The sequence below is a fragment of the Ciona robusta genome, chromosome 11 (assembly GCF_009617815.1).
Source record: "Ciona robusta chromosome 11, ASM961781v2".
In the NCBI taxonomy this organism is placed as follows: domain Eukaryota; kingdom Metazoa; phylum Chordata; class Ascidiacea; order Phlebobranchia; family Cionidae; genus Ciona; species Ciona robusta.
In genome coordinates, this window is record NC_143245.1 from 7984798 (window position 1) to 8012281 (window position 27484).

At 34.4% G+C, this 27484-nt stretch overlaps 3 protein-coding genes across 4 annotated transcripts; 1 reads left to right on the plus strand and 2 right to left on the minus strand.

Moving 5' to 3' along the window:
• Positions 1-1548: 1548 nt before the first annotated feature.
• On the minus strand, positions 1549-11573 carry LOC149729069 (transmembrane protein 184B-like). 2 transcript variants are annotated; one of them, XM_089889040.1, is made up of 10 exons: positions 11436-11573; positions 10740-10847; positions 10244-10409; positions 9118-9211; positions 7728-7803; positions 7132-7223; positions 5001-5170; positions 4287-4487; positions 3295-3412; positions 1549-2469 (listed from the first exon to the last, which is right to left on the minus strand). In XM_089889040.1, exons 1-10 carry the CDS (start codon positions 11463-11465, stop codon positions 2466-2468), a joined length of 1059 nt encoding a protein of 352 aa, XP_089745166.1. In that variant the 5' UTR covers positions 11466-11573; the 3' UTR covers positions 1549-2465. The 2 variants fall into 2 exon arrangements, with proteins under 2 accessions (XP_089745166.1, XP_089745167.1); XM_089889041.1 differs by lacking the exon at positions 1549-2469 and having other exon boundaries at positions 3291-3412.
• Positions 11574-12298: 725 nt separating this feature from the next.
• Positions 12299-14581, plus strand: LOC149729070 (enoyl-CoA delta isomerase 1, mitochondrial-like). Its single transcript, XM_089889045.1, has one exon. It carries the CDS (start codon positions 13410-13412, stop codon positions 14208-14210), a length of 801 nt encoding a protein of 266 aa, XP_089745171.1. The 5' UTR covers positions 12299-13409; the 3' UTR covers positions 14211-14581.
• A 537-nt stretch (positions 14582-15118) lies between these two features.
• On the minus strand, positions 15119-26653 carry LOC149729071 (alpha-(1,6)-fucosyltransferase-like). Its single transcript, XM_089889036.1, has 10 exons — positions 26434-26653; positions 25433-25537; positions 24861-24988; positions 22121-22289; positions 20704-20812; positions 20118-20352; positions 19156-19402; positions 18249-18443; positions 17301-17451; positions 15119-16693 (listed from the first exon to the last, which is right to left on the minus strand). The coding sequence occupies exons 1-10, from the start codon at positions 26523-26525 to the stop codon at positions 16367-16369; spliced, it is 1758 nt and encodes a 585-aa protein (XP_089745162.1). The 5' UTR covers positions 26526-26653; the 3' UTR covers positions 15119-16366.
• Between the last annotated feature and the right edge of the window lie 831 nt (positions 26654-27484).

Below are 27484 nucleotides of genomic sequence, written 5' to 3' on the forward strand. Positions count from 1 at the left end.
ACAAGTTGGTAGTTCAGCTGAGATGAGAGGATTTGGTTTTGCAACTTTGTTTTGTGTTTTGGGTCATATAACAGGTTAAAATGAAATAAACAAAGGACGGGCTGTGAATGTAAAAGGAAAGTCCCATGTGAAAAAAGCTGCAAATCAATATGTGAACGGTTACTTGCAAATACAGGCTTAAGATGCATGGACCCACTGTGTATGGTGCCTAAATAGTGGCTTATTGGATTTTTTTTATTAGTATTGGATAATGTTAGAACCAAACACCCAACCGAAGAACCACACACGCTTTGCTGGTTGTTTATAACAACTGTGTTGTTAATCATGCTGTATTATTATTAGATTAGATGTCACTTTATAAGTAGGGGTTTAAACATGGAAAAGAGCAGCCGTATTGCTGTTATCTTTGTGGAGACTAAGACTGTTACAAGCCCAAGCGCAAAGAAACGGCTTGTGGTAAATTGTCAGGACAAGTTTCATGATTCCAAGCGAATCAACAACCAGCCAACCGCTGCTTTGCGAAGAAAAACTAAACCGCCAGACGGCGCTAAAAGCAATACGTGGCCACGTAAAAAAATGTCTGCAGATAAGACGAACCAGGAGTTATTGGACGCAGAAGAAATGATGCGACAATACAGGAAGACTACGGCCAAATACAGAACAATACTTCAAGATATTTTTAACGAAACTCGACGTCAGATGCAGGAATTAACATTCGGACTTCGGGTGTCGATGGCGAAAAATGGGTACGCGAAATGAATATTGTAGGTTGGGGTAAGAATACGATAACAGTAACGATCTTACACCACAGTACTATTTATTAGAACAGTGATTATTACGTAGACAATAAATGACGTAAAGATGACATCATAAAGACCCAGCAACGCCAACATTGCAAGGATGCATTTGTTCCTATTTATTAAACTATTATGAGTGTTACGTACTTTATCCTCGCGTGGCGACCGGGAAATGACAAACACGGGTGTTCTGTTTCATACACCTCGTCCTAGCCTACGAGTTACGATATATGTAACTTTGTTGGTGATTGTTTTTTGGGGGATTTCTTTCGGGTTAATTTCTTAGCCGTGTTTTATGATTGACGATATATTTGCCAACCCTTGGTTAGCACGCAATCCTGTAACCCAGAGGTAATGGGTTCAAGGCTCTTCCCCGCTCTTATTGTGGGCGTACGTGTTCTTGGGCGAGATACTTAGGGGCATTTTACCAACCCAGCGGTCACTAATGGATTGTCTAAATTATCTGAGTTATAAACTTACAATTCTGACTCATATTAACTTATTTGTATATCCACGTTTGTTACAAATCTACCCAATTTCCAGTAATAAAAGTATTACAAATTACATTATAGTGCTTTGTGGATCCCTTTTGCGTTTAACGTATAATACAATAATTCATTGGAAAAAAATAAAACGTCTGAAATGTATTCTTGCTTTAGTGACGTCACCAGCTCACGGTACCTATGACGTGACCAGAAATCATGACGTCACAAGAAACCATATCAGTGACTTTTGATAAAGAAAACACAAGTTTACATAAAATAGGGCTTTATTAACGCAAGGTGCAGCTCAGCCATATTGACGAATATAAGTTGCAGTGATTTCATTTTAACAAGGATCAATATCTTAATTTAGCTGAGGCTGCAACAGCTGAAAGCAATCAAAGTAAAGGCTGAAAGGACAATTAGCGATGCACGGGACAACAATAACGTTCTGTGACGTAATAGAACCATAGATTTAATTGTTGCAGCGGTTAGAACTATACTTTGTGGGGATTCTACAGTTGGTGGTTTGCATGCATAGGCGCCAAACCTGGGGTGGCAGAGTAGGCAGGTCACCCCTGAAATTATCTATATTACTCAGTAAACAACTTATAATACAAAATGTTTACAGGTCATGGGGCACAAGGATTACCGCCTCCCCTGGAATATATAAAGTTTGGCGCCCATGCATTCATGTATTACGTCAAAATAAACGATATTGCAAAAAAACGAACTATATTTGCACCACATTAACTTAAACGAGCGAACTAGACATAAATATATACACAGCTATCGGTAGTATATGGGGGTATGGGGGTTATGTACAAATATAGATATTCGGTTGCAATGATAGGTTAATATGGTTTATCAATGTGTGGCCAGTTTGTGGCTAAGGGGTACAAGGTGTTTATAGTAGTTTATAGTTTATGGGTGTTGAGTGTCTATGAAAGGGTCATTAGCAAAAAGTTGAAATACGTTGGGGTTAAAAGCATGAAGGGGTGTTTTAAACTACCCTGGTCCCTGTAAAGTCAAAGTACGTTCTGTGCGAAGTAGAACTGATTATATAAACTATGTATCACTTTATCACTTGGGTTATATAAATGGAACAAGAATAAAATGAACACATGAAGTATTTGTGCAAAGATAAAAGTTGCAGGTTGACCACCACCACCAATGTATATTGTCTTCACCTGGAACATATATGGAACATATTAATTACTATTATGATAAAATAGGCGCCTAACATGGGTATGCAAGGTATGCATGCATCCCCCTGGAATACTATGTGAATAATGTGGTTACAGTCAAGGAGAATTTGTCAAACTGCATAAATTGAAATGCATCTAATAACAGAGGATAAAACATGGGTATGCAATGCATGCCCTGGAAAAACCTTGTGCTACTAATTGCTAGTAACTGTCAGTCTGGTATTCATAAACCTTTTCCTAATTGCTGATATCTTAATATGTCAAAACGCCTTCAATAGTAATTCTCAAGCCTTTATAAATTGCAAACCTTTCTTAATTCACAAGAGGATTGGTAAAGCTGACAGGACAACTTATACCAAGTAGCTTCCTTGAGGTTTAATTAAACCAAGGTTGACAACAACTTACTAAACATACTGAAAGACACAGTTGTCTACCAGTACAAAACTCTGGACCAAACATCTAGGTTTCTGACAAATCTAGGACCTCACCCGTATAGAACAATAATTATATGTGTTAGAATATTATATATATATGTTGGGGTAATAGGTCAACTATGCTCTACATCCCAAATCACTGACATGCATTTTAAAACTCTTTGATTTCCAACAAACTGTACATTTATACCTAATGGAAACATTTCTTTAGCTTTGCCAACCCAGTTTTCATTCTAATTCAAGCTTAAAATTCTTCCATAAATTAATTCTGCTTTGAAACCTGACCCATATAGAATAGAACCAAAATTCTGGGCCAATATTAGTAACAATTCATATTAAAAAAGGACAGCAGAGAAACCAATGAACCACCTACTTTAAGTGAGTGTAGTTTTGGTACGAAGGAGAGAAATTATGAACAGCGTCTTGAACGATATCTGTTGGGTTAACGGTGTCTTTCAATCTTGACGATATGGATTGAGTTGACGACATGCCTGCACGTAGATGTTACATATTGTGTATAAATGTAATATTTCATATATATACAATGCTCGGGACTCTACATTTCTATAACCTTTTTGATTTATGAGTAGTTTTGCAGCTTTTTTTGCAACTGTATTGCAGTTTTATTTAATATTTATTTATAAGATAGCTAATATATTATATGTGAATACCAGGAATATTATAATATAGCTGTTTTCGGTTGAACTGGTAAGTAAGAACACCAAACTTATCTCAACGTTTCATATGTTATCGAGCAAGACTTCAATGGGATATGAATATGATCATATACTAGATGAGCACAAAATGACTATTTTAACAAAATATACAATACTAGACACTAATCACTGTGTATAAAGTTATGTGTGTTTCTGTATTGGTAAAATAGGATAACAATAACATAAAGTAAATGATTCATTCAATTCCTGTGTGGATGATGCGCTGTATATGTTTTGTAGTTAAATAGGTAACATATGTGTTTATTTGTATACTGGAAACACACACCTCAAGTTATAACATGGGTGTTTTCTTATACACCAGACACACATGGTGTATTCATACACCTTATGCTCACTGTCGAGTTATAACATGGGTGTCTTCTTATACACCAGACACACATGGTGTATTCATACACCTCATGCTCACTGTCGAGTTATAACATGGGTGTCTTCTTATACACCAGACACACATGGTGTATTTATACACCTCATGCTCACTGTCGAGTTATAACATGGGTGTCTTCTTATACACCAGACACACGTGGTCTGTTCATACACCTCATGCTCACTGTTGAGTTATAACATGGGCGTCTTCTTATACACCAGAGTACCAGACACTCCAAACACCTCATGTTCATACACAGCTCACCTTTCTCTGGTTGTTTTTCTTGATATATCTGGTACGGGAAAGCATATCTGAGAGCAACAGCAGCGAACAACATCTCAATGCAGATGATGAAGTTTTGAATCCCTGCAGCCACGGTCCCGATACCAAGTTTGTCCTCAGCTGACCCCCCGACACTAACGGGGGTGATGGCTCCTGTGGCCTCGAGGACACTCAACAACAAACCTACAGGGTTAGAGTTGTATTTACAGTTAAGCTAAGTTAGGAGTTAAGTTGAGTTAGAGTTGTATTTACAGTCTGTGTAAGTTACCTCGCATTGCAAAAAAATATGTAATGCCTTTGTAAAATTCATGGAGATTTTGATTTTCTGCATTTATGGTAAAACAGCCAAGGTTGCAAGGATACAATTAGAATTTCAAATGCAATTTTTATACATTTGCCATTCTAATACGTGTTGTAGACTTATAAGTTGTATTAAAATGAATGCAAACAACACAAGTGGCAATTTTTTTTAAATGTAGTAAAAGTTGTAAATAAATTGGGACTGCATTTGTTAGAAGAGGAATAGCCCTGTACAAAAATCGGTATTATAAAATTAACTGTATACAATATATATATAGTTATTGTTTTATGCACACTGAGTAGCAACGTCAGCCAAGTTTTAGAAGGCTCAGTTTACAATTCATTACATTGCCCCAGGCGTGAAAACAAATAAACTGCTGAGTCAGCATATTTTACCTTGCCAGAAAGAGAGAAAAATAACGGACTTGACGACAATGAACTTAAGCACTGGATCGAATGGTTTAAGCATTTCCTGTGTTGCAAAGTAGAACAATGCCAGTGCATAGAGGGCAAAGCTGACAGATATGTTGTATATAATGGTGATGTATAGATACCCACTCTTCTCACTGTAATAAAGTTGATATTATATACGCAAAGAACTGGTATAGTGGGGTCAAGAAATTGTTTACATGTGTTTATTATGTGACTCATAAAAAAGATACATACGAGAAATAGGTTATACAAGGTTAAAAAATACTTGTTAAAAACTAGGTAGAATATGGGGGGAAATATAAAACACTCCTCAATAAAAAAAATCTTTCGAAAACAAGAAATTTTCAGGTCTTTGAAATATGAAAGTGGGGAAATCAATTCGTCCCCCCAGCCATATTAACCTAGGATTGATCCAAGTCTTTACTATGCTGTATGGAGAGTTATACCAACTCAGTAATCTAGTGAAAAAAGCAACTAGCCAAACCCAAAGTTAGTATAGACCAAGTTAGGAAACGGCGCTCGTGTCCGCCATTACGGAGCCCACAGAGCGTGAATCGCCTATACAAATGCATGGTTGGCATGTGTTCATTTAGTTGTTGTAGGCGATACAAAGCTAGAAAAAACGTATAGCGGTTGTTTTATCATTTCAAATATAATTTCTAATATAAATCTTGTTATATAGTATTAAATCTAGGAATTAATGTGAAGTAAATTAATATTTTGACTGGTTTTCGGCGTACAGTGTGGTTTAACAGGGTACTTTCTGTTGGCGATTAAGACTAGCAGCAACCAGCTTAGTTTACATAATAGTATATGATCATACCTACGAATCTGCAGAACCAGTATATACTACATTTATAATTCAACATGAGTGGCCATGCAGCTCCAAACTGCTTAAGTACTAGCAGATAAGGTGTTCGCGTATTCCGATTTCATAAAGACCAAGAACGCAGAAAAGGCAGCTTATTAATTCAAGCAGAGGATCAAAAATAGTAACTCAGTATTGTTTACCACAATGTCACTTCGATATTAGGCAAATTTTACAAAGATACCTTAAGTTTCGTTGCCGGGTATACGTGTAAGTTTGAAAGCCAAAAAGTAAAATCACGGCAATTTACATGTAAAACTGCAGCTGGATACACTAGTATATGTTAATGTTATGCGTTTTTGTTTGTATTTTTATATTTTAAACATGTTCTTTTATATTTCTGGTTGGTATACTTGATATTTTCTGTTTTTTTACTCATTAATCGATCGAGTGTTCAATAAAATTTGATTCTTTATGTGAGGTTTATTATTGTGATAAGATATAACATTAGTAGAAAGCCATTTTTACGCGCAGAAGTGCTAGGTTCTTAAAAAATCGCATTATTTAGGCGAAAAACAGCACCCAGCAATGATAAAATGCTATGCTGTGGGCTCCGTAATGGTGGCGTCTATGACGTCATAGACGCGCGACAATGGATAACAAGACTCGTTGTTTTACAATCCGTTTCCTAACTTGGTCTATACTAACTTTGGCCAAACCTACAGTTGCCTGTCTCATTTCTCATTAAACGCAATCAACAATAAATAATTTAACAACACTCCCAACCACTATGAGTTAAATTGGGGAGAAATAATGTGTGAGACAAATGAGTTTTAGAATATTTGTAACTTTTGTAAGTTGGTACCTTTGTTTCAAATTTACTTGGTTTATGATAACCTGTCTCATTCTACGGTTAATACAGTCTCTATAGTCGTGGTGTTTCAGTTTATTTCCGTTTTTAATTTGAACATAACATAACAATATCTAGATATTTATTCCTTTGATTACAATAACAGAAGTAAAATTGAATGTAAAAAAAACAACAAGTAGTAGCTAAGTATATTAGTTTGCATGAGATAAAAGGTAATAGCCTATAACGCCATAAGCAATAAACTTACATAAACACAGGGGAGGCAGTGATATTTACACTCAATACCATGAAACGAATCTAACTATTGGTTCTAATGTTTACTGATTAATGTCAAACTCAAGGGTAGCCTTGCCCACCCTGCCACCCCAGGTTTGGTGCCCGTGTTAGTAAGTTACTACTAGTAATACGACACTTACTTGAAATCTCCATCCTTGTAAAGTCCATATGATTGTAAAATGAGAGTTATAATGGCAAGAGGGGGTTTGATCAAACAGAATTGTAAAGTGGCCTGAGGGGAAACGAAAATTAAACTTGGTTGTCATCAAGTTGTATACAAAACTTCTGTGTAGATTCTATTACATTGTATGCGATACATGCAATAGTTTAAATAATATTAATGTGAATATTAAAAAGTCAGTCAGCCAAACAGCAAGCAATTGTATAAGCGTAAGATAAATGACAATGTGGGAAACATTATGTTAACGCTGTTTAATTTATTTTGACATCTATTTAAACATAAAATATCAATCTCCATTTATACGCTTATAACATTTGTGCATAGTAATGTGATTTAGGTTAGGACAACATATACAATAGATATACACACATACAGTCTACTTTAGTTATACAATACTTTCAAAACTTGGAATAAACCAAAGCATGTCCAAAATGACACCATATTTAGAATCCATTTTAGCCAACTTAAACATTTATTCAAGACACAACAAGTTCACCCATCACCACTAATATACGAAGTACTTTCACATGTAATATATTGGCCAATAGTTCATACCTGTTTACAAAACCTCAACGTTCCAATGGAGTAAGTTTTCCCCGCCAAACAGCAAGTACAAGAAATCCAGTTCGTCCTAAAATATATTAAATATTAATATTATAAAAGAATATAATATATATATTGAATATAATAATATATATATAGTAGGGTGGGGGAAGATGGGATGCCTTTTCATTCTATTTTCTCGTCCCAATTTGGTAGTAAACAAAGAACATTTAAAGAATTATAAAACCGTATCCTTAGGACTCCCATAGACCGTTGTTAATTGTTTAAAACACGATCAGGATATGTATAAAATATACAAAAAAACTCACAAAAATACTGGAAAGACACATGAAAGATATGTGGGTATTAATATAAGGAAAAAAATCATAATATTATTAATAAAATAAATGTCACAAAATTTTTAAAAAAGAGTTACAATTGATAATATTACGTCATTTATTATGTTGTATAATTTCTGGGTAAATGATAAAGCCATATTTCTCATTGCAGCCTACTATGCCTATTGATTAAAGGTAATATCTATATATCTACATAAACATTTATGAAAACAGTTTCATCATTGTAAACAATTATCCACAAATTTAAGGTGAAGTATTAATGACTGAACCGAGTTTATGAATGTATTTATCAATGTTTTGTTTGTTACAGATATTAGGACTTTACATAGGTTTTGTTATTATTGTTTTAATTTTAGCAATCCTAGCATGTAACACGTTGGTGCTAAGAGAGCTATAGCCAATATAAGTGTAATAAAACAACAACAATGTACAGGATACAGATAATCCTAGTACTGTATTGTGTAACACATGACATTATGACATCACATGAGTACACAGTACCAACATATGCCTTATGACGTAATGAGACAAAATATGCGCCGTGTGTACATACTGTGTAACTGTGTACTTACACAACAATATACAAGTAAAAGTAAGACTATGATCATCATATATAGCCTTTGCATATACCTATAGAATGTATATAAGGTACCAACTCCTAAAACACAAGAAAACATAAAAGACAGTACAACAAGAAACTGTATATTTAAAACAATACATATATATATATATATATATTGTAACTCAGTAAACTACAATTCTTTCGGCTTAAAAATCATGAGATTGTTTTTACTATTCTATAGTGAGTTTGTACAGCCTGACAAGCCATGCAACTGGAGGTTTAAACCAGAGTTTATCATAACTTAGTAATTGAACCCAACAAAAACATACTAAACCTACAATTAATAGGTTTGGTAACAAGACAATACATACATATATATTTTTACAAATAATAGTAAATAAATAGGCCTACACTACACATGTTTTAGCTTTAAAAACTCAGAAATTAAAGTAAGATCCACCCAAACCTAGTAAAACCTTACTTGATTGGTTTGCCTCGGATCTCGGCCATTATCGCACTTTCACCGCCCAAGTATCCTTCGTAGCATAAACTGAGGAAGTTGTAAACCACAAAAGCTGGGTGGAATATAATGTATTGTTGATAAGGTGACTACTTAATAAATACTGGAACATAGTAATGAATACTGTTGAAGTATTGAGTCAGTTAGGCACATACTGATACTGGTAGGCAGATAATAATAATAAAACTGTTGATAAGCACTGAGCAGATATAACATACTGGTATACATGTAAAAACTCATACATACATAAATGTAACATATTGTTGAAAAGCTCATACAAGTTATAACAAACTGTTATACATGAAAAACATACATATACGGTAATACCATACTGTTGATGTACAGGTACAACAGGTTTCCATGTCATATTAGAATAAGGACAACTTTGGATAATATAATATAATATTAGTATCATTTTAAAAAATATACAATACTGGAATTGTACCACAGTTTTTATTTAATATAACTTTTCTGATCATAATATATATAGTTCTAAAGACAAATTGATATATGTAGTTCATAAGTATAGTTAAACTTATTAATATTCAAGTGTGTATTCCAACTTAACCCAACATAGAAGTGAAATATGAAATATGATCCACCAATCAAACACACTTGTGGTTCAAACCCTGAACATATATTGATTTTTATACTTGATAAATTGTTGGGGATCAATAAAGCTAATGTTTGGTTCAATTAAAATGGTCACTGATATATATAGATAGAATTTTACTTTGAATTTATCTATAGCAATACAAATGTGTTATTGTGAGTGAATTTATATGATCTTTATGGTAAACCCATTATAACATTCACCTCACGCATATAGAAATAGAATAATAACTTGATATGCCCCCTTTATTATGAATTTATAAATTAAGTAGTCTAATGAAGATAGTCAATGTTAATGAAAAGTTGAATTTCATATTCATATCCGAATCACCGAAAAACTATTTATTTATGTCTCCCTGGATTAAAAAGTTTAACAGAAAATATAAAAAATCCCCAACATTGCCCGAGGCATTTATTTGGTTGCTAATATGGCTTACTGTTAATGCAAATAATCAAATTTTATAAAATGTATTACCTTCGTAACAATTCCGAATAGTGTCGAAATAAATATAGAGTTCATTTGTATTGAACAGCATCAGACTGAGCCATGAATCGAAGCTGTATATCGGGACGATGAACAAGATCCTTACGATCCATCTCTGCTCAGATGGTACGTTGTAGAAAAGCAAGTGTTTGTAGATCTGTGAGAAAAATAAAGGTTCTTGTTTTACAGAGGATAAACAAGTTCAAGACAGAAACATATAACACAAAGTAAAACACTAACAGTGTAGAAGAACGCTTGAACGAAAAATTAATCGGAGTTTAAATACAAGTAACTGTATCACATTTTATCAAAGTTAAAACGATCTGGACTGTACATTTTAAGATTCAATTATATTTTGCAGTTGTTTTTTGTAAAAAATTTATTTAGTTAAAACAAGCTCAAAGAAAAAAAAATGACCCATTTTTTGATGAAAATCTGTTCGTAGCCCACTGTACGGATACATTGATTTCAACCCAACTAATATTACCTGGTGACAAGTAATCAGGATAGCCAGCCATGCAAATACACCAGACACAGCTTTACAGGCAACAGTTTGCATGAAAACAGGCGAGTAGGGAACCGTGGTTGAGATATTCTGTAAAATAAATATGAATGATGATGAGAAATTTATTCTAGCATGGCGGGGCAACGACAATTGTTATAACACGGGTGTTCTGATTCATACACCTCGTGCCTGCTTACAAGTTACCATGGATGTATGTAACATTTATTCTTGAATGGCGGGGCAACAACAGTCGTTATAACACGGGTGTTCTGTTTCATACACCTCGTGCCAGCTTTCGAGTTACCACCTATCTAACTTTTTGGGTGATTCTTATTTTAATCTTTTATGTATATGGCTAACAAATTAGACAAGCCATTAAAAGACCACTGGGGTTGAAGCAGTTCCTGCTAAGTGTCTTGCCCAGAGACACATACACCCGCAAATAGTGGCAGCAGTGATAAGTCTTGAACAAGTAATGACGGAAGCTCTAAAGAGAGTGGTATCTTATCTATTCCATATAGCCATAATATTATATTTTACATTTCTCTTTATAACAATATTTTATTCTGATTGAAAACAATATATATTGGTTGGTATATTATGCAAATATAATGTACCTACATCACTGTATTATATTATGACTATATTATAAACTTAAAGCAGTAATACAAATCTTACCGTGACCATAACTGATGAATTGTTCGACATTTCACCGCAGAATATTAAGCTTTGTTGGATATTCGTTTATACAGAAATATATTGGTAACTTAACCTTGTACCTAAAGTATAAATCATATATTATATATATATATAGTGTTGGGTGCTGGTGAAGAATCCTCCCCCACCTTATTTGCTAACCACTAACCCCTTAACCACCAACACTTTCCACTAGCCTATTCTGCTATGTAGCGAAGAATTCTTTACTAGTGCCTGTTGTTTATATAACTTGGGTGCTAGTGAGGAATCCACCATAACTTGTCTGAAATACCTTAAAACAGTGATTTTTAATGTAACACCATTTAATTTTTACATTTTTTAAACAACAACGTCAAAACGACAGCCAATAAAACACGCTACGAACAAAACGTTATGATAAAGAGCTACACAACAAATCACATATAATAGCAGTCAATATGCCACATATAACAACCATTGATGTTCAGAGTAAATACGAACACACCTAATTAAACAACTGAATCTCACAATTAGTTTTGGCAAAGTAAAAGTTTCGTCACGCTTAAGTAACTTTGACAAGATGATTTGCCTTGTGATCAAAATAAGTTTATTTTCGTCTTTTATTGGGGAGCGGTTGGGGGAGGAAACAGGCGTTTTAATAGGGAAAAATAAAACAAAACGTAAATGTCCAAAATTACATCAATACAACACTCAAGAAGCATAAATTAGTATAATTAAAGCCCCAATATACTTTGTCCTAATGAACAAAAAATAATATAATTGGCGCGACAACAGTCTTTATATATAGTCGGGTAGGGAAAGTCGGGACACCTTTTTGTTCTATTTTTTGTCCCATTTGGTAGTAAACAAAGAATATTCAAAGAATTATAAAACCGTATCCTCACGACACCCATAGACCGTTGTTAATTGTTTAAAACAAAATTAGTATATTTGGATAGTATGTGCTAAAGGTGTCCCATTCCCCCCAACCCAAACTAAGCGCTTGCGCCAGAATGAAACAACACCGAAACAACGTACAAGTAATTCGTATGCCTAGTATAATGTTGCGATAAATGCAACCACATCGTTATGTAGACGCGTTATGTTCAGCGTCATACCTGCCCAAAGGCACAATATTTCTGTTGTGTAAGTCTGGATATACAAATAAGTCGTAAGTTTGTGTTTGTTTAATACATTTATCTTTAAATGTACAAAACAGCATTAAAAAAATATAAATAGTAATCATACAAAGATGACGTATTGTTTGTGACGTGTTTTCCGGTATTAATATAGCGTATGTATGTATCAGTAGCATTAATTGTGGCAACATACAAAGCTTAATTAGTTGCAAAAGACAAGGTTTAGTTAGATGTTTAATTTCGCGTTTTATCGACGTCGTTTTGCTGCTTATTCGCTCCTATTTGCTCTTTTAAATATTTAGATTTTCTCTACTGTATCCGAGGAGATACAAGCAAAATATCTTTATGTTTCTTAGTACTTATATCTCAATAAGACAAGCTGTTTCGTTGAATCAGTTTTCTACAGTTTGTCATTGTGACGAAGAACATGTGTAGAAAAAATACCGCAGACACCGGAAATAATAGAAAACGAGACTCCTTTTGTTTATTTTTTGATTAAAAATTTCACGATAGTTTCATACAGCGTAACAGTTGTTAAACTCTTGACTCTTGTCAGCCAAAAAGATCAAAAATGGTTGTAAATGTGCCGTATTAAGTTGTAAAGTATGTCTCCAAGAAGTTGTGTGTTGCAAACAGAACCAAAGGATTGAATAGTGCGTCGAATCTATTAGGTTTAGGAACTCCTAGTTTATAGACACTTTATAACCTGTAGCAGATTGGTGTGGAAGAGGTTTCTACGCTTAAAAAAAGTTATTTAGGACGCGGAAACTCGACAATTTTTTTCAGACAGATTCTAAATTTTTAATTTCCTTTTATTTGTGACGTCACACGTACGAATATGACAGAACAATGTGGAAACAAAAGATTTGAAATAAAGAACGACGAAACTTCCGGAATAACAACAATTACATTATCATCGGCGCCTGCTAACACCTTGTCCCTCGAACTGTTGACAAATTTGATCGAGAAGTTGAGAGATATCGAAAAAGATGATTCCGTGAAAGGCGTCTTGGTTACCTCGAAATACAATAGCGAGACTTTCATCTCAGGTCTTAATTCTTATGATATGCACAACCAAAGCGATGAACGACTCGCGAAATACTGGACTGCTGTACAAGACATCCATTTAACAATGTACAGCTTTGGGAAGCCGATTGTAGCTGCTATAAACGGAGACGCTGTAGCTGGTGGGTGTGCTTTCGTTTTGACTTGCGACTACAGAGTCATGATGAAAGGCAAAAGAACTGGATTGCCAGAAGCTCAATTCGGGATCGTGGCCCCGTTTTTCTACATTGACGTCATGAAGTCGGTGATCGGGAACCGCCAATGCGAACTTGCTCTCTTGGAGGGAAAGATCTTTTCAACTGAAGAAGCTGCTAAAGTTGGTCTTGTAGACGAAGCTGTGGATCTCAACCTTGTCCTCCCAAACGCAATGAAGAAATTGCAGCATTTAGCTAAAATCCCACAACCTGCGTTTAAACTGACCAAACAAACGTTAAGACAAGCTGACATTGAAAAGTTTATCGCTAACAGAGACCAGAACCTTAATGTTACTGTCGGTTTAATCCAACAACCGTTTGCCCAGGTTGCGTTTGGAAATATTATTAAACAGTTGGAGGCGCAGCGTCAATCAAAGTGAAACAGAAATATAGAATTAAATGGACAATACGTTTATATGCAGCTACTATTATTTTGGAACAATTGTGATATACTAGGGTGGGGAAGATGGGAAGCCTTTTTATTCTGTTTTCTCGTTCCATTTGGTATGAGACAAAGGACATCAAAGAATATAAAACCATATCCTCGTGACTCCCAAAGACTGTTGTTATAATTGTTTAAAACACGATCAGGATATTTGCATATTATGTGCTAAAGGTGTCCCATTTCCCCCCACATTACTACATGTACTTATATTCAAGACCTTACCAAACATTCTGTTTATGTTATTATACGGAATTTTTTCCTACATTGTGCAAGGTTTTCAAAATAAACAAGTTATACTCGGGAAAAGTTTATTGTTAAGTAAAACGACAAACAGACCAATAATGGTAGCAGCAAAGAAAGTTATTGCGAAAATTTTTGTTAAATTTGTCTAAAATCGAGTACGAGATATAAGTAGGCATATAATAGAGTGGGGGAAGATGGGACACCTACTAATTCTATTTTCTCGTCCCATTTGGTGGTAAACAAAGAACAATAATTATAAAACCGTATGCTCGCGACTTCCATGGACCGTTGTTAATTGTTTAAAACAAGATTAGGGTATTTGGATATTATGTGCTAAAGGTGTCCCATTTCCCCCAACCCAAACTAAGCGCTTGCGCCAGAATGAATTTTTTTTTAACACGATCGAATTTTTTGAACACGATCGGGATATTTGGTTATTATGTACCAAAGGTGTCCCATCTTCAAAAAAATATAAAAACTGTGTTCTCATGATTTCCATAAACTGTTGTTAGTTGTTTAAAACACGATCTGCAAAAGGTATCGATCTTCTCTCAGAGTACTATACGCATAGTAATAGCTGAAAGAACAAACGCATTGAACTAATTGGGACTACGATTTATTTGTCAAACAACACACAACAAGTATCAAGTAAATGGAAATGAAGAACAGATGAAAAATTTTGAAAAGAAGTTCAATTTGAAGACGTTGATAATGAGACAGTACGGGATATGTAATGATAACGTGCACGTAGTTACACAGTGAGGCTGGAGTACGTAATATGTCGTGTTAGTTAGTACCTATTGTCAGGTGTTAGAATTAACTATTTGAAGCTTGTTAGAGTTAGAGCTTTGGTGATTGAACAGTTTATAAACATGGTACGTTCGGATCTGGTTTGCGGAACACATTGTTTTGAAAAAACATGTTTTACAGTTTTAACAAATGTACTTTTTTGTTATTAAGTGAAATTTTCGCAGCACAGCTAACCTGTTTTATAGAACATTGGTGATTGGGATAAGGAAAATATTACTGGGGTTGGTAAGGAATATATTTGATGTTTGTGATTAAAATATGTGATTAATTAAAGCATATTAGGCTGGGGTAAGATGGTCCATGTTTTCACTATCTTCTCGTCCCATTTAGAAGTAAACAAAGAATATTTACAAAAATAAATCTCGAATTCTGAGGGCTCTAAAATAGAGTTAATAATTGTTCCAAACAGGATTAGGAAATATGGGATATTATGTGCTAACGGTGTCCCATCTTACCCCAGCCTACTTTTTTATAAACGAATTAATAAACAATGAAAATAATAAGAATACTAGATGCAGAATCACTTTTACATTTACTATAACTTGAAACAGTGTCTAACTTATTAATGCCAGGTTTAAATTCCATGATATGATAACAAACCAACCAAAAAAAAATGCAATTTGTTTTGACAATAAAACAATTATAAAAAGATTGTTGTTAAAATGCAGTAAAATCTTTTTGCAACATATTTTAATTAGGGTTGAGAAACATTAATACAGAATAAAAAAGATTATTTTGAAACTGCAAATTCTGTCTAACGATAAAAACACGATTAAATATGAAGTGCGACGTGATCACTCGTTACAGCATTTCATTGAAACTGCTTGAATAAAAAGTTTGCCACAAAAACTGAAATTTATAAAATTATTCTTACATTCTGCCGCTGCTATACTGGGATACTTGGTTAGTTACATTTTAACCAGAAGAGCAATTTCAAGCATTTTTCTGATGTCTCTCACAGACCTAACAACACTGGATCCAGATTCTGGATAATTTAAACTCATTGCAACATTATGCTTGTTGCAAGTTAAATGTATGTTAAGTGCCACCGTTAGCTTGTGGGTAGGTTGGGTACTTCACTAATGGAAATATCTCTTTAGTTTTATATGAAGGATATAGCCCTGTTTGTTTAGTGCGTCTGTTCGTCCCTTTAGAAAATCCATCCCAGTGATTGCCAGCAATACCAACCACATCTCCAACCCTCAGTTCAATCTCCTGGCTCCCAGGTTTTGGGTCATGATCTAACACAGCTGTTTGTTCATGAGCGGTTTGGCCACCGTAATAATAAACGTCATCAAGCGAATGGAAGTAGTTTGAAGCATCAGGGTGTAAAGTTTGCATTAGTTCGTAAGCAACGCGACAAACCTGGGATATGAAGCTTGCATTAGGTGGGTAAAGGTGGCTGTACACAGTATCCGGCACGCGAATTCGTATGCAAACCCATTACCGAGTTCCGCATGCGGCAGCGAAATCGGGACAAAACAGACAAAACAGTCGATTTCCAGATACTGTGTACAGCCACCTTAACCTTGAATTATAAGCCCAAATAACAAGCATGGCAAGGGGTAACAGCCACTTCAGGGTGATGGGCCAAACTGGTCTAATTCCTGGCTCTTTGACAAAGACCTCACCCACATAGAATAGAAAAGGTGAGTCGCAAAAATATTTACCTCAATAATAAAATATTCTTTCTAAAAAAAATGTTTCATTTACAAAGACAAAAATTGTTCACGCGAAATAGGTCATTATAACTTGGTTGCAAACATATCATTGAGATTGTGATAGATTATCGAGGATATTTTATAACACTGGCAAGACATTATCAGAACTACGGTTTTGCTGCATGACAGAAAAAAGTTTGTTTTAATAAATTTTTCGCTAATTTTTTTTCCATTTAGGAAATTTGTTCTATAAAGTTTAAGACAATTTTCTTCATATAACTTGTTCACAATGCCCCACCATGTATACATACCTGTGAGGAGAACGTACACACAAGGTAGTTGCATTTCGACAAAGTGAATATATCAACCACAACACCACGTAAACTTTTCTTGGTGTATCGACTTTGTAAACTTGCCGACTTAGATATTGAAGTGTCGCTGATGAACTTATACTTGGGGTAACTGGGGAAAGTATTGAAATAATGAGACAACATACAACAAAGCTATGGTTAGTCAAGTGGAAGTTGCGTTACTCCAGGGGGTTTAGGGAGTATATATATTTTACATAAAACCACTGCATTATACTATAACCTGAGGAAACAATAAGGAAAGTTTTTATCAAGACATACATAAATTTCTTTCATCTCTTACTGAAGGTAACAAAATTGGATTAATTAAAACAATAAAAAGGGAAATAACAGCAAAACGACAGTTGTTAAAAAAACCTGCTACAAGTAAAAACAAGCAGTCATTCCTTAGTTCGGTTCGAAATTTAAACTTATAGTTAGTGTGGTGACTGTTGCAGCATATTATCTAACTTGCAGGTATTCATTATAAAGCTATTAATATGTATAATCATTCTACAAAATCACAGATTATCAACTGCCAAAGTAGTGATAACAACTGGCTTTATATTCTATTAATTTAAACATTTTTTTTCGTGTCTGTTGTTAAGATACCAACAATTCTTGTACTGGGTTCAATCAATCAACACATTCGTTTAAGTAGTGGGCAAACCACTAACAAAATCTGGGGTGATATTGTTAAAATACAGTTACACTCATAGTCATCAAACATAGGGAATCTCATTGATTAATGTGGTGAATGCAAAATACTTTGGTTCTGCTTGTTTGTATAGACCCGAACAGCTGGTTTGGTCTTAAAACTAGGGTGGTAAAACACATGACGCCACTCAAACCAATATTAGCCCTTTTTTTGAACAACAACTTAACCATATTATGTAATTAACCCCACGTTACCTTTTCTTTGCATCAGCCAGCACCGTAGGATCATCTGAAGCGATGTAAACCTTACGTGTAACTTGCTTTGGTGACTTTGACTTGACAAGTTGCAGTTCATATTTAGCGTACCAATCCTCCACATGTTTCATGTACTCTTTTACGTCGTGGTAAGCAGCTTCCGTGCCAACTTTATCCGTGCGTCGAACCTGGATACTGTGGAGACAATATATGTTGTGGTTATTTCTTGGTAACTCCAATAAATTCCGCGAATTTGACCCTGATCTGGTGCTCATGAAGTTAAATAATCATTGTGTAAAAAAATAAAGTAAGGTTTTAGAGCTACGAAAGCGAAACAGACAAAATATATGTTTCTTAAGCCTAATCTGTAATAAACTTTGTGAATCTAACCCTGATCTGGTGCTCATAGAGTTGAACGATTCTTGTGTAAAAAAATACAGTATTACAATGGGCTTGATTTTGTCTGTTACGTTTTCAGCACCAGATTACTACAGTTATTTCTTGAAGCACAATGTGGTTTATGATTATAGTGAAGTATAATGGGTATTATTAGCCAGAATTCACAAATAAAGTTAAGTATAGGGGTAAGGAAAATACAACATGCTCGGTTACCACAATGCAAGTACTTAACCACTAAACATACGTGGTAACTCGTAAGCTGGCTCCAGGTGTATGAAACAGAACGACTGTCGTTTTCCAGCAACGCCAGGATAAATAAGTTACATTCAAACGCAGTTCTGTATGATAGCGATATTCCCAACAAACAAACATCACACATGCAACACTTAATACTGAATTCAATGTATAGAGGTTTAGTAACCTAATATGTAACCCTATCGCAAGTGCTCAACTATAGTGCTACAATGTATGTTATTTCATTCAAACAACCCCCCTATGCAACACTCACCCCACTATCGGGTCGTCGAAGTCGATTCCTTTCATTGCTTCGTTAACTTCCGTATCCAACCACGCCTGAGGTCGCAATAGATATCTCATAAACTGTCCCACCCACCACACGGAGGGGTTGCCGTGGAGACGGAGGAGACGATCGGATAAATCGTCAGGGATCCCTAGGGGGAGGTACGGGGGTCGGTTCGCTACCCCGTCGATAATGGGTAAGCTGACCACTCGATGGCTGGAGGAGGAGGATTCACCTGGGTGGGTGGGGTTATTGGAAATCAGTGTTATAGAATTTATAAATAAAATTTTTAGTAAAATCTGGGGTAAAATTATTAAAATGCAGTTACACTCATATTTGTCAAACATAGGAAACCTCATTGATTAATGTGGTGAATGCAATATACTTTGACTCTGCTTGTTTGTATAGACAACCAACAGCAAGGTAAAATCTAGGGTGCATTGTTAAAATACAGTTACACACATAGTTGCCAAACATATGCAGACAACGGAACATATCATTTGCTGACAATTTAGACAACTCATAAAGGGCCACTGGTTTGAATCAATTATCGTCAAGTCATTTCCGATAATTGATCCAGCATGTATTGCTCCACCAGTTTGAATGCGTCATGTCAACCCACAATGGGCATTGAAGTTTCCATTGAACTAACAGGATGTTTATATGACAGAAGATAAATCGTATTATGTCATGGGAAGTGTTCAAACTACACATGTTATCTAATCCATGTTAGTTGCTATGATGCTATCAACACTTAACCAAACTATTTAACAATGTCACCCCAGACTTTACTAAATATTTTAAAAAGCTGACGACGATAGTTATCACAAAGAACTGACAAAAAAATCTGACAAAAAATCAAAAATAGGTGACAAAAAAATCTGACAAAAGAGCTTATATCCTTTTTTATAGTTATCAACACAATTACACCGTTTTAACTTAAGCCTCACCTGTCCAAGCAGCCATGGGATGTCCTGCTGTTGTACAAGTGTCACTCACAGGTTGGAACACGGTCTCCCAACCTTCATGGTTATACCTCCAGCTGTTAGACTCGATAATCAATGTTCTTTGCGTCCCGAACGCGACCATGAAGCAATACACCAGATGGTGGACTTGACATCCGAACCCACAACCTTTGTTAAGGTTACACACAAGCTGTTTGGCCTTGGAACAATCTTTAGGGTTCTGGAATTCAAATAAAATTCAGTTTAATGTCATCAACTTTAAAAAAAATGATCTAAAATATACCAACAGTATGAAAAATTTGTGATGTTAAAGGACAGACATTTAAAAACACAAATGAATTGCCAGATTAATCTCTTTCCGACTTATACCAGCTTCAATATACTTGGTAGCAACAACAATACAACATACATATATATGAATGTACATATTCACAACATGCAACCATGTACAATCTTCTAATAAATATTTATCCACAATATTTTCTTATACACCTCAAAATATGGGTAAGCTGCATGAAGCTAAAGCTATTAAGGTAAAAACCTTCAATGAAAATTGATATTAAACAAAGACCTGAATAAATTTAATTCGTTTTTGAACCAAGTCTTGTAGTTGTTGAGCTTCTACATTCCTCCATGCGTCGTCTAATGCCGTAACCTCTTCACTATCTAACAATGCCGCTCTGTGATGTCATAATCAGGTTTATGACAATATAAGGTGTATATGTAATATATAAAGGTGTTTGGTAGATAAAAAGACAACACTACACACAAATGTTGTCCCTCAACAGTAAGTATGAGGAATATAAATACACCATGTTTGTCTGGTGTATAAGAAGACACCCATGTTATAACTCAACAGTGAACATGAGGTGTATGAATACACCATGTGTGTCTGGTGTATTAGAAGACACCCATGTTATAACTCGACAGTGAGCATGAGGTGTATGAATACACCATGTTTGTCTGGTGTATTAGAAGACACCCATGTTATAACTTGACAGTGAGCATGAGGTGTATAAATACACCATGTGTGTCTGGTGTATAAGAAGACACCCATGTTATAACTTGACAGTGAGCATGAGGTGTATGAATACACCATGTATGTCTGGTGTATAAGAATACACCCATGTTATAACTCGACAGTGAACATGAGGTGTATGAATACACCATGTGTGTCTGGTGTATAAGAAGACACCCATGTTATAACTTGACAGTGAGCATGAGGTGTATAAACACACAATGTATGTCTGGTGTATAAGAATACACCCATGTTATAACTCGACAGTGAACATGAGGTTAATGAATACACCATGTGTGTCTGGTGTATAAGAAAACACCCATGTTATAACTTGACAGTAAGCATGACGTGTATGAACACACCATGTGTGTCTGGTGTATAAGAAGACACCCATGTTATAACTCAACAGTGAGCATGAGGAATATGAATACACCATGTGTGTCTGGTGTATAAGAAGTCACCCATGTTATAACTTGACAGTGAGCACGAGGTGTATGAATACACCATGTGTGTCTGATGTATAAGAAGACACTCATGTTATAACTTGACAGTGAGCACGAGGTGTTTGAATACACCATAAGTGTTTGCATAAGTTATAACAGTGGTATGCACAGGAACAGGCACATCAGTAAATGATTTATGAAGTTAAAACTACATTATGTCATTCATGTCTATTAAACTTTATTACTTAAATTCAATAAATGTTTTATAAAGTGGTGGCTTTTCCCTGTTGTCACTATCGGGTTGTAGCACCCTGGATGTTGGAGTAATTCGACAGCTTTTGTCTAAAACTCTAAATTTCATGTCTTATGACGTATTACTGTAGGACTTCACCCATATAAAATAGAATGTGCACATACAATATTGGGGTAATGGACCAACTCTGGCCTAAATCTCGGGTCCCATGGCTTGCCTTACCATAGGACCTCACCCATATAGAACAGAATACATAATCAATATCACATCTTACCTAAGCTGGGTTTTTAATCTTTCCATGATTTCATTTATATTTGATTCAGTGTTGCCAGATATTTTCTTGAGCGAATTAAGTTCGGTTTCCGTTGAATACAACAACTCGACGATATCGTCTTGAACTTTCCGTAATAGTTCCTCATGCTCTTTACTGGGTGTTCGTGAGTCTGTATAGACACAAGATGGTATTCGAATATATTTAGAAACTATAACACAGATTTACAGCCAGAGTCTGGTATTACGTAATACATAACAGACAAAATCAAAATTGTATAATATAAGAAAGATATTCTCGCCTAAATGGCATCATAACTAAGTTAGATATTCAAATAGAAATTATTCACGGCACATATTCTTCATGTTTTACAAAATTTAGTGTGACATAGTTTTGAAAGCAGTTACACTCATATTTTTAAGGTGCAAAACAAGGCTGTTGTCACCAATTCAAAATATATTCACAAAACAAGTAAATATAGATCCACATATTGGTTATTATGGTGATAACATTCGACCCTGATGATGTCAACTGACATCAGATGTTGTATTACCTCAATCACTATGTAATAAACCATATATATTTATATATATGAATATGATGTTCTATTTTATTGAGCCAATGGCAGTAAACAATGTTCTAGCTTAATGCAAAATCATCTCATTGTTTTATCATTGATTTAATGAGTTCATAAAACTTTACACCTATGTTTGTATGCAGTAAAACATGTCAATTAACTTGTCAATTTTATAGTGTCTGTTCTAGAAATTAAAACAAAATATAGTTGCCCATTGGTCAACACCTAATATATTTATTTAATCAACTCATTCAGACTTAACATAATTAATTTAAAATGTAGGAAACAGCTAACAGGTGTTGCCTTGTTACAAACATGATAATTGATGTTAATTAATAAGTCTAGGTCAGTATTTGTAATTTGCATTGTGTTGGTTATGGTCGAACAAGTAGGAATCACCACCAACACACACATTGGTCAATTGGTCAAATCAAAGGGGAAGTGATTAGGAAATACCACTGTAGGTACAAAGAGGTAGAAAGTAACAAATTGATGGAGAATTCAACTTATTTTGAATCAAGAATCCCTAGTTTGTTGTGTTTGTGTACAAATTTAAAATGGACAAAGCAGAAAGCATTGACCAATTTGGCAATTTATATCACTATTTTGGTGTTTTTTTTCTAATTCTTTATGCGTGACGTCCTACAGTGTGACACGCTATGAAATCTGATATTTAGTAAATGGCCCATTTCCCCAAAACTTACCTGTTTTTTATAATTTGCACCTTACTGCTTTTACAAAAAAAATTTTAGAAAGACTATTTTTATTGAGTAAATTGTGTTTGGGTGATTTTTAGTCTACAGGTGACCAGTAGAATAATGGTCGCAAAAATTTCAAATTCAAATATTGGAAATTTGAGTTATCTATTCTTAGTAATTTAATGCGCCCTTTATGAAGTTAATCCCATTATAAATGATGAAATATTAAAAGCATTGAAGCAATATATACGACTTAATTTGAACAACTGGGTTTGGATCGAGCTGTGCCATAAATTATTCATGAGTTGAAATGATGGTAGACAGAAAAAAGTCAGAAATTACAATCTTTATATTTTGTATGAGGGCCAAGCATGTAATAAGGATATTATGCAACAAAGTTTTGATTATACGGCAGTTTATTTTGGGTGCCTGGGGTAACAAGGTATGATTGAGTTTGAAACCTGTTTATTTGCAATGAAATATTAATCTATGAAAAAAATTAGGAGAAATAATGGGATTTAGGCGTTTAACGATTTATAATTAAATATTAATCTATGAAATATTTTAAGAGAAATATTGGGGCATTTTACTTGCTTTATTATAATTTGGAATGTGGGTAACAGTGCTGTACAGTTTCTTGAAAAAAAAATCCTAATTTTGAAACTATATTATTATTATTCATAAACAGATTAAGTGCACTGTAATGCATTAACTTTTTAAATCTTAGCATTTTTATGGCAATGCCACCCCCGGTTTGGTTTTAGAACATTCTACGTTTAAATCCGATGGTAAATGAAATACACCTACGCACGCATTACACCTATGCATGTATCATAGCATGAACTATAAACTAAAGGTGGTTTGGTTGAACTAATCTTTGTACGCAAACATGGTGACTTCCTGATCATGATTAAAATAGAATAAATTAACAATGGAAAAGGAGGAAACGGTTTAAAGATAGAATAGAAAACATGTAACAAAAGTCAAAACCAGTTGAACCTAAATCGATATTGGAAATTGTGTATTTATAGGAGCATGTACGGAAACTTTGACGCATTGATTTTTTTCTATTAGTTCAAATACAAGTTGTGTTTACAAATGTAGAACATACTACAGAAACAAAGTTCTTGCATACTATGGAGTTTAATAATGACATTTAGTAGGGTGAGGGAAGATGGGACACCTTTAGCACATATTATCCAAATATCACGATTGTGTTTTGAACAATTAACAACAGTCTATGTGAGTCTTGGGATACGGTTTTATAATTCTTTGAATGTTCTTTGTTTACTACCAAAGGGGACGAGAAAATAGAATGAAAAGGTGTCCCATCTTCCCCCATCTCACCATTATATATATGTATTTGGAACATTAAATTTTTCTTAACTAATCTTAAAGATGAATACACCAAGTTAGTTTTTAGTTAATCTCATAAATTTTGCGAAACTAAATAAAGTTAACCAGTTACCTAGATGGTGGCCTGTATTCTTTGTAATTGATTCCACGTTTTGCAAACACGCTTGTAGCCTTAACCTCAGATTCCGAAGGTTTGTGTTTTTGCTCTCGCTCTCGTTGATAGGAACCACCCCCACAGCACTATAAAGATCATTGTTACAACAAAAGAGCAAGAATACATTTATATGGTGAACAAAGGGGTGGGAAATAGGGTGTATATTAACCTTTAGGTGCGGCTACAGGCAACATGCCCCAGTAAGCAGCCATAATGTAAGCCCATGAAACATTATTTTACGTTTTAATAATTTATGTGTTAAGTACTTTCGAAAAATATTTATTTATAGTGGGGTCTGGGCGACTGGATATATTGGTAAAAGAATAAATAACAATTTAGAATTCACAATGTATTAAATATACTTTTCATATTAAGATATAGGAAATTTAAATAGGAGACTGACGATGCTATTTAGGCGATATATATATATATATATATATAATACAACAATTGGTTGAATTTGTCTTTTACATTTTCGTAGCAACAGAACCTTTTTAATTAACAGTAACACAAATATAATTTAATCTCACTTTAGGTTTTGAGCAATTTTTTTAAGTTGATTGTTCTGTCTTTGTAATTCCTCAATGGCAGCGAATGCTTTGTCCAAATCATTTCTCTCGTGGTTGGAACGCTCGCTAAAATAAACAAAATGCAAATGAACGAAAATTTACATAAGCTTTGTAATAAATGTTTGAGGAAGCTTCATTAATCAGTATTGTGTTGTAATGTGGTGAGACAAGGCTCTTAGGACAATCTAATTTAAATACAAGATTCCTTCTGTTATTGATCAACTGTTGGTGAAAAAGGTAAAATAAAGCATTCTGTCGCTTTCGATCAATAATTATTTTATCAAGATAAATTAAATAATAAGAAAACAAATTTTGTCTCTCTTTGAGGTTTGGTTTACAGAATTTGATAATGAAAAATAAATAAGACTTATTTATCCTTGTATGGTAAATTGGTATGGCAACTTTAGAATCCCCAACATAGATGTTCAAATATTTATTTTATACAACTTGTGCCCATTTGAGTTACCACATATATATGAAACTTTGTGGGGGTTTGTTTTTCATATTTTATTTATTCATAAGAATGTTTAGTCTAACTAAACTTGTAGCACTAGTGGAGAATTCTCCAGCATTTTACACATTAGACTAGTGGGAAGTGTTAGAGGTTGGTAGTCCAGTCTGCAGAATATGGCAGTTTCTCCTCCTAACCAGATCGTGTGCACACAAGCTGTTATTTTTTGCAAGCGCGCTTGCTTTTATTAAAAATCGGCAGGCCCTTTCCACAAACTATGGCGTGCATAACCAAAAACTTGTAAACAAAATCTCTTATACACCTGCCATAATCTGCAGGCTGGTTTGTTTAGGGTTTAGTTAGGGGGTAGGAGCTACCGGTTATTTGGGTTAGTGGTTGATTGTTATGTTTAGCTGTTAACAGATAACGTAGGGGGGATTGTTCATTAGCACTAGATTTGGTTCCCATGCCCAGCAATAAGTAACTTATTCCATATTTTAATCATACTTACAGCATAGAATCTTGGTTTCTGGATAGATATATCAACGCAGTGCACCAGATAAATATGATAATAACAATAAGGATCTCGTATGTTCTTCTCATGGTTGCAACTTTTATAATTATATAAATATTAGCATAATGTGAATCCTTCAGTGTTGAAACATCCTTATTTTATGCTGCATGCAGTAGATAGTATAATACAGACGTTTCTGTAACAAAACATTGATTTTTAACGTTTATAGCTCAAATTTTTAAAAATATGAAACTTGCTAATTAGATTATTTGCTAAAAGTAAATATATAAACATATGTCTTACGCCGAACCAACGGAATTGCGTTAAAATTATATATATTTACGAAATTTCTAGCAAAGTATAATGGAAAAAAGTCTTAGACATTCTGTGTAAAACAAAACCCTCATAAAAAACTAGCGATAAATAAACTAAAATCTCTAAACATTACTTTAAAATATGCTTCCTAATTTAAACGTATCAAACATTAACGGAAAGTCAGGTTAACTGTTACAAGTATATTTAAACACACGAGACCCCTGTTGTTACCTTTTTCTTGCGTTCTCTCATTTGCTTTTTTCTTACATGCTTAAAATTGCACACGGCACGCACTTGATTTTCAACCACAGTAATAATACTTTAGGGGAGTCTTAAAATAATATTATAAAGCCAAAACAAATCAAAATGGTGCACAGTTTTAATGTTTGTTGTAGCAGACAATAATCGACTTTCCATGTATGTAACTTTGTAGGTAATTGTTCTTACTTACCCCATCCTACAACACAAAACAATGTTATATGTGTAATTTAGTAGGGTGGGGAGAATACGGGACATCTTTAGCACATATATTCGAATATTCTGATCATGTTTAAACAATTAACGACGGTCTATGGGAGTTGTGCGGATACGGTTTTAAATTTCTTTAAATGTACTTTATTTACAATACCGAATGGGTCAAGAAAATGAAAAAAAAAGTGTTCCATCTTCCCTCACCCTACTATACCAAACGTTCTGTGAAATATGGGTAACCTATCTTTTCCCACCCTATCAT

Coding starts and splice junctions, on each gene's coding strand:
- LOC149729069 (XM_089889040.1), bottom strand. CDS start 11,465: ATGTCGAACAATTCATCAGTTATGGTCACG. Junction 9,212..10,243: donor TATTCGGAATTGTTACGAAG/GTAATACATTTT, acceptor TATTCCACCCAG/CTTTTGTGGTTTACAACTTC. Junction 5,171..7,131: donor TACAAGGATGGAGATTTCAA/GTAAGTGTCGTA, acceptor ACTTTATTACAG/TGAGAAGAGTGGGTATCTAT.
- LOC149729070 (XM_089889045.1), top strand. CDS start 13,410: ATGACAGAACAATGTGGAAACAAAAGATTTGAAATAAAGAACGACGAA.
- LOC149729071 (XM_089889036.1), bottom strand. CDS start 26,525: ATGAGAAGAACATACGAGATCCTTATTGTTATTATCATATTTATCTGG. Junction 20,813..22,120: donor AGATTAAAAACCCAGCTTAG/GTAAGATGTGAT, acceptor ATGACATCACAG/AGCGGCATTGTTAGATAGTG. Junction 20,353..20,703: donor AACGAATTAAATTTATTCAG/GTCTTTGTTTAA, acceptor TTTGAATTCCAG/AACCCTAAAGATTGTTCCAA.